Source organism: Galeopterus variegatus, unplaced genomic scaffold, assembly GCF_000696425.1.
Source record: "Galeopterus variegatus unplaced genomic scaffold, G_variegatus-3.0.2 Scaffold7510, whole genome shotgun sequence".
Taxonomy (NCBI): Eukaryota; Metazoa; Chordata; class Mammalia; order Dermoptera; family Cynocephalidae; genus Galeopterus; species Galeopterus variegatus.
In genome coordinates this window covers 29,915-43,415 of record NW_007733621.1, presented here as the reverse complement: position 1 = coordinate 43,415, position 13,501 = coordinate 29,915, and the positions used below count along the sequence as shown (strand labels likewise).

Below are 13,501 nucleotides of genomic sequence, written 5' to 3'. Positions count from 1 at the left end.
AACATAGTATTAGAAGTATTAGCCAGAGCAATCAGGCAAGAGAAAGAAATAAAGATATTCAGATTGAAAAAGACAAAGTCAAATTGTCCCTGTTTGCAGATGACATGATTCCATATATAGAAAAGCTGAAAGACTATTAAAAAAATTCTTAGAGTTGATAAACAATTTCAGTAAAGTTGCCTTGTCTTCTGTCTCCTGTGGATGAACTACTTATGCTCCCATCTAAGGCAAATCCCCCCACTTGTGCTCTAGGCTCACTGCCTTGTAACCTACTCAAGACCCTTATTCCAGCAAACTTTCCTTTCTCTTTTATGTCATCAATGCTCCCTCTCTGCTGGATCATTTACATTCTGCACAAAGAAACATGCTCTTATTTCTTCCACCATAATTAAAAATGTATTTTCTTGACCATCTTCCTTTCCAGCCACTGTCCAATTTCTCTGTGTTTGCTTTATATTAAAATTCCTTAAATTTGTTACTACTCCCACTCTCTAATTTCTCTCCTCCCATGCTATCCTGAGCACATTCTAATCAGTCTCTTATTCATACCACTCCCAGGAAACAGTCCTTATCAAAGTCATCAATGACCACCATTTCCCTAAATCCAATGGTAAATTCTTGATTTTCATCTTACATGATTCATCAGCAGCATTTGGCTTCCAGGCCACCACACTCTCATGGTTTTGTGCCTTTTTTGGCCACCCTGTCTCCATCTTTCTCACTGTTTCTCAGCTTGGCTAGTTACTCTTCATCTGTCACAGCACTAAATGCTGACGAGCTTTAGAACTCAGTCATTCCCTTGCAAATCTCATTCAAATTGTAGATTTTAGATACCATCTATTAAATGAAAGTCCCAAATGCATATTTCCAAATTGTATTGCTATCTTAATCTTCAAAATCCAACTGTCCACTCAGCATATCAATGTGAATGTCTAATAGGCATGTCTAACTCAACATATCCAAAATTGAACTTCTAAGATTTCTGCGAAACCTGCTCCTTCTACCCCCAAATTTTACTGTTGCAGTAAATGGCAACTATAATCTTTGAGTTATTCTAGCTAAAACCTAGCAACATCTTTAACTCTTCTCTTTCTTCCACACCCACATGAAATCCATCATCAAACTCTGTCAGGTGAATCTTCAACATGCATACTGCTGTGGACTAAATTGTGCCCCCCCCCATTCAGATGCTGAAGCCCACACCCCCAATGTGGTGGTATTTGAAGATGAAGCTTTGGGATATAATTAGGTTTAGATGAAGTCATGAAGGTGAGGCCCTTATAATGGGATGAGTGCCCTCCTTACAAGAAGAGGAAGAGACACCTGAACTCTCTTCGCCATGTGAGAACATAGCAGGAAGGTAGCCCATTTCAAGAAGAAAAGCCCTCACTAGAACTCAACTATGCTGGCATTCTGATCTCAGACTTCTAACCTCCAGAGCTGTGAGAAATAAATTTCTGTAGGTTAAGCCAACCAGTCTATGATATTTTGTCGCCATGTGAGAACATAGCAGGAAGGTAGCCCATTTCAAGAAGAAAAGCCCTCACTAGAACCCAACTATGCTGGCATTCTGATCTCAGACTTCTAACCTCCAGAGCTGTGAGAAATAAATTTCTGTAGATTAAGCCAACCAGTCTATGATATTTTTTCATGGCAACCCAAGCTGTCTAAGGTAGCTACCTCATTTGCTACCACTTTGGTCCAAATCCATACCATTCTTTTCGTCTGGATTGTTACACCTACTGACTGGTATTCCTACTTCAGTTTTGTACTACTCTACTCCCCCCTGGCCTAGATTCTCTTCTTAATAGATAAGCCAGAGTGATCCCATAAAACACAAGCTGTGTCATTTCATGTAATTATCACATTTGATCTGTTTAACAACCCTGAACTCTGCTCAAACTCTCCAGATATTTCCCATCTAAATAAGAGTAAAATCAAGAATTTCACTGGTGAACACAGCTCAACGTGACCTCCCCACCTCCATTATCCCTCCACTTCCTGCTCCCTCCCATACCCCCCCCCTTGCTATTCTACTCCAGACACACTGGCCTCTTTGCTGTTCCTTGAACACACCAGGCATGCCCTTGCCTTAAGGCCTTCGCACTAACTGTTTCTTCTGCCTGGAACATTCTTCCTACAGATACCTGTATGGTTTACTCCTTCATTTGTTTGGGGTTTCTACTGATATTCGCCTTCTCAATAAGGCCATCTAGGACCACTATCCACTCCTAAACTCCCTTTCTTCCCACTTTCTTCGCTGCTTTATTTTTTCCATAGCAAGTATCACCCCGACCATATGCTAACATTTCCTTCATTACTTGCCTTTCTTTGGTGGCACTCAGGTTCCACCAGCCTCTGTTTCATCCACTGTTGTATTCACAGTATATGTAATTCTGCCCAATAAAAAATAGGTTATAAGTAAATATTTGTAGAATTGAAAGTCTTCACTTTCTTCAAGAAGTTTTTGGAACAACTATCTTGAACAATCTGGAATAAAATTTGAGTGAGCCAAACTGGGGATAAGGAGTTTCAGGAGGAGGGAGAAGCATCTTGGTGGCATCAGATAGTGACAACTAGTCCGGTTTTGTCGAAACATTATTTGAATGGAAGTTGGGGGATGGAAACTTGTTAGAGAAGGCCACAGAAAGGAGATTATGAAGAGCAGTGTATACTAAACTATCCAGTTGAATTTTATCTCGTAGGTCATAGGAGCCATTGGAGTGAAAGCATAAGCCAGGGAAGGAGCAGACTTGGTAGGAGGAAGAACAGATTGTACCCATGAAAATAATGAAGAAGCTAATGTAAAGATTCAGATAGAAAGTGCAGAGGGTCTCAATTAGGGACATGGGTCAGGAGGAAGAGCTATTTGAGAAACGTTAAAGAGGTAGACTTTAAAGGATTTTCTGGCGGAGGGGATGTGGGGATTAGTGGCATAGAATATTTTAAAAGATTTCCAGAATTACCAGATGGATGGTGGTATAATTCAGTGAGGTGGGAAGTATAGCAGGGGGCATGAAATTGGAGAAAAAGATAATGCATTTAGCATTGGACATGTTAAGTTAAAGATATTTGTGTGAGTCACCCGAGTAATGAGCCCAATAAGAGTATGACATATGTTCTGGAGCTCATCAGAGTCAGGTGGACTGGATAGATTCTTATGAGTCACCATTGTGTAATGATTAATGAAACTGAGGCTGTTGGCTGATCATCATGCTTTTGGAGGAGAGGGTAGCAAAGGATGCTTTGAAAGTTATGTCTCTGCTCTGTCCCAGCCTAACCCATATGTGCCATAAATAAGCATTGGCATGCAGATAAATGTTTAGTGACCAGATATCCAAGAAAAAATAGTCTGATTTGTAGTGTTTGCCAGTATCCATGGTGGATATATTTCCACCATGGCCACCAAAATGACCTTGGTGTATCCAGAGTTAGGAAAAGATACACACCATTGGCTGTCATTATTTGGTAAAAGCTGGCTCTGGCACACCAGGGAGGGTCTCTTAGTATTGAAAACTGTCCTTGGAGATATAATAGATATCTCCAGAAATGCTTCCCTTGTGAATTGCCTGCAGAGGACTGGTGTCATTATGGGGCATGCAGTGATATTGTAGTCTTTTTGAAAAGTGAAGTGATTTGAAACATCATCAGTGGAGATGACAGCTACTGGCTAGATGACTTAGTTGGGATATTATTTAAGGTATTCAAGAATGCATTAGTGATTGGAGCAACTGACTTGTATGGTTCCTTCCAACCTATTTTTGATCCAATGATTCTACTTTTGATTATGTAAAATATCTGGCACTATTGCCAATCAGGAAATTTTGCTAATAATGTTAGTAAAAGTAATATTGAAAAGAATAAAAAGAATAATATAATGCAATAATATAAAAAATAGAAATATAGCACATTTTTTAGCTGAGTGTTTCTGAATTGTCTGAGTGAATTAATATATACATGCTGTTTATAGCCACTCATGTACTAATTTACCTTTAAATGCTCTTTTTTCAGTGATTTTGCTCCTAACTTCCCTTCATCTATTTTAGATATTTGATATGATATAAAATATAATAAGGCATTTATTCAGTTTTTAAATCTTCTGTTTTAATTACAAATGTACCTGCCATTTTTAGAGCAGTTTATGAGATGAACATTTTTGATTTAAAGAAAATGTATCCATTGATAGCCTGTTCTATGCTAGGTACTATAATTGTGACAACATTTTTGCTTAAATTTTAAAAATTATATAAATATATGTAAGAAAATAATATGAAAAATGTATGTTTGGCAATTATGATTGCATTATTGTCTCAATGCTAAAGAGTGTGATTTATTACTTTCTAGCTACTGACCTTCTTTTTTCCCAAACAAAATTTGGAAGAGGAGTTCCATTTGCCACAGCTGGAGATTGTTATAGTGCTGCCAGATGCCCACAGGTATTTTATATTTGTTTGACTACTTTTCTATCACTGTTAAAAAAATCGATAATTTCTCTTTGTTCGTTTTCTTGACCAGAATATTGCAAGAAACATAAGTAAATAGAAATGCAAAACTTTCTATATGCACTTTATTCCAGAGGGTATAGATAAGCCTTGAAGGAAAAACATTTTTGCCAATCTTGAGTTTGTTTGAAAGGTATAATAACAGGAATTTTAAACTGTTCAGATTCTATTTCTCCTTCCATGACACTTTATCATTTTTTAATCTTTTCACTTGACCCATGGAAATGAATGGACATTCATTAAAAGGTAAAGAAACAGATCATGAATGTGTGACTTTCAGACCCTGCTGCTAACATCAGTTATATTAGCTGTGTGGGTCTAGAACATTCTCAAATCGGTATTCTATTATCTGTGAAATGTACATAGAGTACATAAGAATAAAAAACATTATTCTTATTTTTATCCTTTATTTCTAGAGTTTTCACACACCCTTTTATGTTATTTCCATGATTTCCAATATAGAATGTGCTTCCTAAAAGAAAATTTACTATCTCATTTTTAACAAGGGATTTTATACAGTCCATGCAAATACCATTTTTTTAAGATTCAGAATTGTAAGCTAGATGAATATGGCATTTTTAGGTTTACTCATAGCTAACTGAATCCATAAATCAAAGCTCCTATTCAAGAGGTAGTGATTAATATATTGATATTATTTTGAAGAGAAGGGGTTACTGGTTTGCCACAGCCCTCTTTTCCTGGAATTTCTCATTCATAATCTTCATCATATATTAGGAATAGAAAACATGTTCTATATTAGGATGACTTAAAAAAGATAAAGAGGCAATAGAGCTACAGACTGACAAGAAGAAAAAAATTAACTGGAATAAATATACAAATCTTAACTTAGGTCCAAACACTCAAACAGAACCTGACAATGTTGTATGAAAAAGACCTAGGTGTTTTATTCAAGCACCATGAATTCAATGTGACTCATTTAGAGAATGAAGTGATTTATAAACAACCTACTATAATCATAAGGTACCAAAACACGATATCAAAATTGAAAGATTTACTTGTATTTGACACTGGAATATTATACTTATTTTTAAATTTGTGTCAGCAAAAGATAATTTTTAATCCATCTCAGAGTAGCAAGAGATCACCAGGGAAAAAAGGAGGGTTAAAATAATGTCTCATAAGGACAATGAAGAAAGTAGCCAGGAAAAGAGTGGGAGGTTATGATAACTATCTTTAAATATTTAAAGAGATACCGTGAAAGAGGAGGGAGGCTGCATATGTTATTCTAGGAGGCATTAATAGGACATCAGATTTCAAATTAACACAAAGAAGGCTTTTGACAGGAAGAGGTACTCAGTAAAGAGAATCCCAAATCTGGGGCCCAAATAAATCATCAATTTTTGCCTATATATTTGTAGATTGATCCTGTATCCTGCAACCTTGATGAACTCACTTATTAGTTGTAATAGTCTTCTAGTAAATTTCTTAGGATTTTCTATATACACAATGATGTCATCTGTCATATATCTGATTTGATTAGAGAGAAACACATTGACAAGGCAACCCAGAGATGTGAACAGTCTGGCTAATACAAGTTATCCTAGATATCATTACTTTCAGATGGTCACCAAGTTCTGGAAATTTGGTCCTTGTCATTGCATGTTGAATTGAATAGGATCTGGATAATAAGACATCAACAAAATCCACAGGAGACTAATATGCAAGTAAATCATATAATTGTCAAGTGGAATCAAAGTTCTTTTTATGTCATTAATGAACTCTCCTCATAGGAGAAAGCTAATTATTATTAAAAACAAAAACAAAAACCATTTCTTGATGACCATGGAATCTGAATTAAGAGATATTTGCACAACAAGGTTTTTAAATAAGATAGCTATTTCCATTTCTTTCTAACTCCGTTTCTCCAATTTCTCTGTAACCCTATTTTTTCCATGCAAGATCTTGAGAAAGTTATGTAGCTGTAAACTGGATAATCCCAGTTTATAGTTGGAGAAACAGACACTCCATGTTAACAGTCTGTCCAAGATCCTTAAGAAAGTCCTATGCAGAATCAGGAATAAAATGCTCCTCTGCCCATAAGGGTGAGATGCCTCCTTCACATGGTTTTACAGACATTTCTGGAATGCCAAGCTCTATTTCCAAAATGTTATTGGTCAAAGAGACATGCTGTCAGAAAGAGCTATGCCCATCTATATTCAGGGTGTATCTATCTGCCTGAGGCTACTATTACCAAAAATACAAACTGCCCAGTGTTTTTGGAGATGTTCTGTCAAATATATAAACCAGATTCTGTGTTAAGTTACATACCATTTGCATGAATACTCTCCAGATGTTTGATGTCACAGAAAGAACTTATTCTGTTTTTTAGGATTCATCAAAACCACATCCTCTGTGTTTGCATATGACAGGGTACCCCAGGACATGCATGCTAAAAAGAGAACAGACACATATGGCATTCTTTAGGAAAAATAAACTTTGCACATTGCAATATGAGATGAAGTTAGGAGTGTGATGAATGTTCCATATTTTTTGCAAAGCCACAAAAATTAAAAAAACAAAAAACAAAAAAAAACAATGTGCTTCTTTTTAATTGGTTTGTAATTAATATTTGATTACACAAGAGTAAGAGAAATAATCACATTCAGCCTGTGCCACTGGATCCATTTTAAGTGTTCAGAGTTAGTTGTTAAATATTTGGAATGTGTATTCTTTATTATCAAGAAATAGAGTTTTAATATATGGCCATAAGATCTATCTTTTGATTATATTGTTTAGATTACTTCTTTCTTTTTTTACCCACTTGATCTCTTATGTTACAGAAAGTGGTATATTAAATTTTCCTATTATTAGGGTGTGTCTATTCTATCTCTTAGGTGTCTTCTTGAATGTCTTATAGTTTTTGCTTCATAAAAGTTGTTGCTGTGTTATTTGATGTATAACATTTATGTGAGTCTTGATTGTGAATTATGATTTTGTGCACTTCTTTGATTTGCAACTTGAATTCTCCTTTGTCTCTTTCTAGGATTGCTAACCCTGCTCTCTTTTTATATCCATTTGCCTGGAATATTTTTTGATTATCCTTTTATTTTTAGCCTTTATGAATCACTTTGTTTTAGGTATATCTCATACATGTAGCATGTAGTTGGATTCTGTTTTACAAGCCAATGGATATTTTTTTCTTTAAATAGATTTTTATTTTTTAAAATAAGATACAATAAAATTATCTGTTTTGGCATACAGTTCTATGAATTTTACCATATGTACAACTCATGTTACGATCACCATAGTCAGAATACAGAACAGTTCTCTTATCCCCCAAAACTTCCTCTGTCAGTCCCCTCTGCCCACCTAACTCCTGGCAAACACTGACCTGTTCTCTGTTACTATAGTTTTGCCTTTTTGGGGAATGTCATATAAATGTCATACGAATGTAATTGTATAGTATATAAATCCATGAGAGTTGCTTCTTTCACTCAACACAATGCTTCTGAGATCTATCCATGTTGTTGCATGTATCAATAGTTTGTTCTTTCTCATGGCTGAGAAGTATTCCATTTTGGTGTGGATGTCCTACAGTTTTTCTACAGTTTGTCCACTCACCTTTTGGAGGACAGTGGGTTGTTTCCAGTTTTTTGAGATTATGAACATACACATTTGTGTACAGCTTTTTGCATGAACATAAGTTTTCATTTCTTCCAGGATATCCCTAAGAGTAAGATTGCAGGGTCATTTGGAATGTGTATATTTAACTTTATAAGAGACTGTCAAACTGTTTTGGAGGGTATACCATTTTAGAGGCTGTACAATTTTGTATTTCCACCAGCAAAGATTAAAGTCCTAGTTGCTTTGCTTCCTTGTCAGCACTTGATATTGTCAAGTTTATGTTTGCTTGTTTACTCATCTTTAGTGGTATCTGGTTTTGGGTTTTATTTGCATTTCTCCAAATGCTAATGATGTTAAGCATTTTTCATGTGTTTATTTGCAATCTGTATATCCTCTTTGGTGAAGTGTATGTTCAGGTCTTTTGCCCATTTTTAAAGCTGAGTTGTTTCATTACTTTCGAGTTTTGAGAGTTCTTTATGTATTCTAGATACAAATCTTTTGTTGGATATGGCATTTGAAAATATTATCTTATGGTCTGAAACTTGTCTTTTATTTCTCTTAGGTATATTTCACAAAGCAAAAGTTTTCAATTTTAATGAAGTCAAACTTATTATTTTTTCTTTTGTAGATTGTGCATTTAGTGTCATATCTAAGAAATCTTTGACTAACCCTAAGTTACAAAGATTTTTTCCTTTTTGAAGTTTTCTTCAAAGACTTTTATAGTTTTATGTTTTATATTGAGACATGATTTATTTTCAATCAATTTTTGTATGAAGTCCAAGGGTGTTTGCACTTCTAGACCCAGCTGATTGTGACCACCTAAGCCTCTCAGTAGTCAGTTGGATCTTTTCCTTTCATTTTCAATTTGTATGCATTTGAATGCTCCCAAGACATGTTGACCAGAGAGGTAGAGAGCAAATGGAAGAGTGGAGTGACCATATTAGGTTGCAAAAACTCTGCACGTCCCAATCTGGGCATTCAGTATGTGTATGGTCACAGGAAACTTACATCACAAAATACATTTCCATTTTTAAGGAATTTTATTTGGTGAGAAGCCTATCTGTGACGGAATGTGGGATGGAGGTATCCAGTGTAAAACCTGTATCAGATTGACTAAGTATCAAATCATATAATATATCCTAAGAATTAGTTCTTCTCATTCAAATATCTACCAGCATAAAATACTACTATGTCTCATGTTTGTCCCATTTATTTTCATGGAGGCTGAAGGATTTTATATGTGTGTCTATGTATTTACTTTTATTATGCTACTCTTTTAATGTTTATAGTGCTGCACTTAATTCATAACACTTATTGCTACAGGACCATTAGCTCTAGTTTTTAAGTCATGGAGTCCTAGGGTTGGACAGAATTACTTCTGTACAAATAAAATTATGTGATATTAATTCAGTTGTCGTTTAATTGAGAAGACTTATTTGTGATCAATTTTTAAAATCCTTAACCGGTTCATTTTCTTTACAGTAAGGGCGTATCAATAGCCTTTCGTTTTTTAAAGGAAGACCCTTGAAAAGTAATTTGAGCCCTTCCTTATATAATTCCAATGATTTCTCCAGCCAAGAGCATTCTTAAATATTTTATGACTCCATTTATTTTTGCTTTGTTTTGTTTACAATCTAGGGACAGTTCAGCATTAACTTGGCAGGAACCGGAATGAAGATATCCAGCACAGCCAAGTGGCTTGCTCAGGGGAGTTATGCCTCTGTCATCATACACAGATCACACGTAAGTCCTGCTCGACCAAAGAGCCTGTTTGAAATACTGCTGCGCTGTGAACTAGCACTGAAGGCTCTCTACCTTAAATGTAAAGTTATGTGAAGTTAGTGATGAAGGAGTTTTTGCATATAATGGGTACAACATCAATTTATGAAATGGAATTGGGTTCATTTTTATGAATGTGCATATGTTGGTTTTACATACATGCAAGTCTGTATACAAGTGGCAGATAGCTGAACAGGAAATACCGAACGCCAGGATATATAGATTTTGTCTATCTCAAGTTTGGGGCTAATAACTTGAAATGCAGGTAGTTCAGAAAGAGAGTGTTTCAAACCACACCTTAATTATTAAAGGTTGGTAGATCTTAATATTTCAAAGTGAAGGTTACATTTTTGGTTTACTTATCTCACTGCTTTGATTTAGTGATGTGGGTGGTGTTGGAGCCATTTGTCATTTTACAACTATCCTTCAAAGTTTTTGCAGGAATTAGGATTATTTATCTATATCGTACTCATTTAACTGTCTATCCTTATCTAGATAACATTGTTATTTTATCTATATAAATATAGATTATTATGTAGTATGTCTATATATGACGATACTTCAAAAAGCTCATGGAAAGATTTGTGTTACCTTTTAATTCTATTTTTTTCCATGAACTTTTTGAGGTACCTTTCTATAGTCATAACTATCTTTATAGTTGCTAATATAGTTATTTTAACTATAGTACATGTATTGTCCAAAGCAGAATGCATTTAATTTTGTTGCTGGTATGGTGTAGTAACATGTACACTGTATGAAATGTCTTCTGTTGCTTACAGCGATGGTTTCTTTGATAGCATGGCTCTATCCATGGTAAATCTGGATCCAGGTTATAAGTGTTCTCACCTGCATTGCGCATGACTCAGCGCAAGCAACAGCCCCTGCCCACTCTAATGTTTTGGGACTTTTCTTTCTCTTGATAAAAGTGAATTGTTATACTCCTATTTATATGAACATTATTTGTAAATAAAATTCAATATTCTGATATTCATAGCCTTTAAAACTTTCTATTTCTGAAGACTATGAAATTGTTCTTTAATTAATAGTTATATAATTTTAATTTTATTATTTCTCTCATATGGGCAAACTAATAGGGTTTCAGAAAGAATGGTTACTTACTTTTAAATATTTATTTAGCATATTTAGGTCTATTCCCTTTATGCAGAAGAATGGAAATAAGTTAATTACTTAAAGTATATTCTGAGCAGGTATAAATGTAGAGAGCTCAATGATTTATTCTGACCTGTTATATCCAGCTTTTAGATATCTTTTGGTTAAATATAAAGACTGAATTCTGGCCAAGGTCACCAGTAGATATGAATATTCAGTAAAGTCGTTCGTTTTGCTGCTACGTAACTTCTACTTCAAGGATTAATTATTTATTTAATTCACTGAAAACTTCTACTTCAAGCAAAAATGTTGCACATGACCGTATTCCTTGAAATCTGATGTCTGGTATAAAACTGAGACTCGGGAAACCCATATATACTTATGTAAACACAAACATATTTTCATTTGCCAGTAAATTTAATCAAGATCAAGTTTTTACTTCAACAATCTGTTTGGGAATTAGGGAAGTTTACAAAACTAAGTTTTTGCCACCCTTCCCTTCTCTGTGTACTCAGATTCTTTGGAGTTAAAAGGGCGTCTGAAAGAAAAGGCAACTTCAAAAGCCCCTGGTCTCAAAACATGCTTCCATCTCAAAATGTCCCAAGCATCCAAAGTTTCCTTTCCTCCTTTCCTCCCTAGATTAAAAAAGAAAAAGAAAAAAAAAACTTATATTCCCCAGAAATGATAGGAGTTCGGCCTATTTTTGTCTCATCTTACCAAAATGTCTTCAGTCGTTTGACTTTTGGACCTGAAGATAGAAGGCAGTTGAGGGAGCACATCTGTTATGTCCTGGCGACCCCTTCCCTCCACCTATGCCCATCTGTTCCTCAGTGAACTGCTCTACTTAGGAAAGAATCTCCCTTTTTAGTCCTTCTCTAATCATAATTACTGCTTTCAGCCCAGTTTTTTATTTTTCCTCCATTTTATCATCTTCTATACTTTTCTGTAGGGTGTGTATCTCATGCTTCCATGAGATGTTTGAGATAAATGGGGTAAAATATGAGTTGTACACCTTTAAGATCTAGTTCGTATAATGTCTTTTATTCAGTCTAAGACGATCTTACATAAAATTAAATAAATATTGGACAGCAGATTGAGAGAGGTTTTAATAAACCTACTGAAGCCAATAGATGCCTCTATAGAAAATATGTGGATTGAGATGAATTGTCTAAATTATAGAGTGTTTGATAGTAATCAATCACTAATATGATTAAGTGATCTAATTTGCTTTTAACTTTCCCATGACCACCAATTTGGACTAATATTGAAATGGTATGATCTTTGATCTCAGATGCAATTGTTATAGGAGAACTCAGCTAATGATTCCAATCAAATGATCCAAAACATTTGCCTTTTTGCTTTGTGCTTGCAGAAACCAGCTTGTATAAAATTCTCCTATATTTCTGCCTCTTCATATTTTCAGGATGGAACCAAAGTCTACGGCAGGTGTGGAGGTTTCTGTGGAAAGTGTATTCCTCACATGACTACTGGTCTCCCAGTTCAAGTAACATGAACATTTAGAAGTAGAAAGTATGCCTCAAAGTGGAGATACTGTCTGGAATATGAAAATAACCGGTGCTCATTTCTTTATTTCTCCCTTCCTAAAATTCCCCTGTCCAAAATATCTCTGCATTTTTTTCAGGGTGCTAATCAGGGACTCAAATGACTTTAATTTTTTCAAGGCCTTCAAAATAAACTTATCAGATACATGACTCTAATCAGGATCTTTTATAAATACCAATAATTTATGGTAGAGTATACAAGAATGTTTGAATGCATTATACCAAGACAACGTTGCTGTTAAAAGCTTGGACTGCACCACAATTGTATTCCTATAACACACATGCAAATCTCTCTTCGGTGTCCTATTATACAATAAAATGTTTATTCTACTTGTTAAAATGGAGCAAGTAAAAATTAGGCAAATAAACTTATTCAAAACTACTATAAACATTATTGAATCTGTCAAATGACAGGTGAATGGAAAATCAATACTTACCTTTTTAAAAAGTACATAGCTATTTTACTTTCTACTGATACCATTTAGATACCTTGTTTTATTTTTCCTTTAATTTTTAATTTTGGATTATGGTGCCTCAATGAAAAAACAGTACTAAAAATGTAGTACAAATTATGTATTAAAAATCCACGCTTTGGTTAAATACTAAATATGAAATTTTGTGGGTCTAATACAGAAGATATGATATATTGGAATTCGATTTTTAAAACCTACCTCCAATTTGATTGTATTTATAAGAGCAATACATTGTTTTTATAATGTTTATAATGTATTATGCCTTTATAAGTCTTGTTTGTGTATATACTCTTTAAAAATCTATTTTCTCAAAGTTGTGTACTGTATTTTATTAATCAAATAGAGAAGTGAGAATTCTTAAAATTTTGATGATTCTATTTTGTAAACATAAAATTATGCTTACATATGCAAAACTTTTACTAGAGATATTCAAGTTATTTTTTGTCAGAGATTTCTCAAAGCCAGTACAAAAATTCTCAGGTATTAAGAG

At 34.5% G+C, this 13,501-nt stretch overlaps 1 protein-coding gene across 1 annotated transcript in view; it reads left to right on the top strand.

Annotated features, from left to right (window-relative positions):
• Window positions 1-12,591, top strand: part of LOC103607528 (A disintegrin and metalloproteinase with thrombospondin motifs 20-like) — a gene marked incomplete at its 5' end in the record, with an annotated part of 75,563 nt that extends 62,972 nt beyond the window's left edge. The window contains 3 exon segments of the mRNA XM_008592024.1: window positions 4,345-4,436; window positions 9,726-9,830; window positions 12,400-12,591. Coding sequence (XP_008590246.1) covers window positions 4,345-4,436; window positions 9,726-9,830; window positions 12,400-12,489 — 287 coding nt within the window.
• Between the last annotated feature and the right edge of the window lie 910 nt (window positions 12,592-13,501).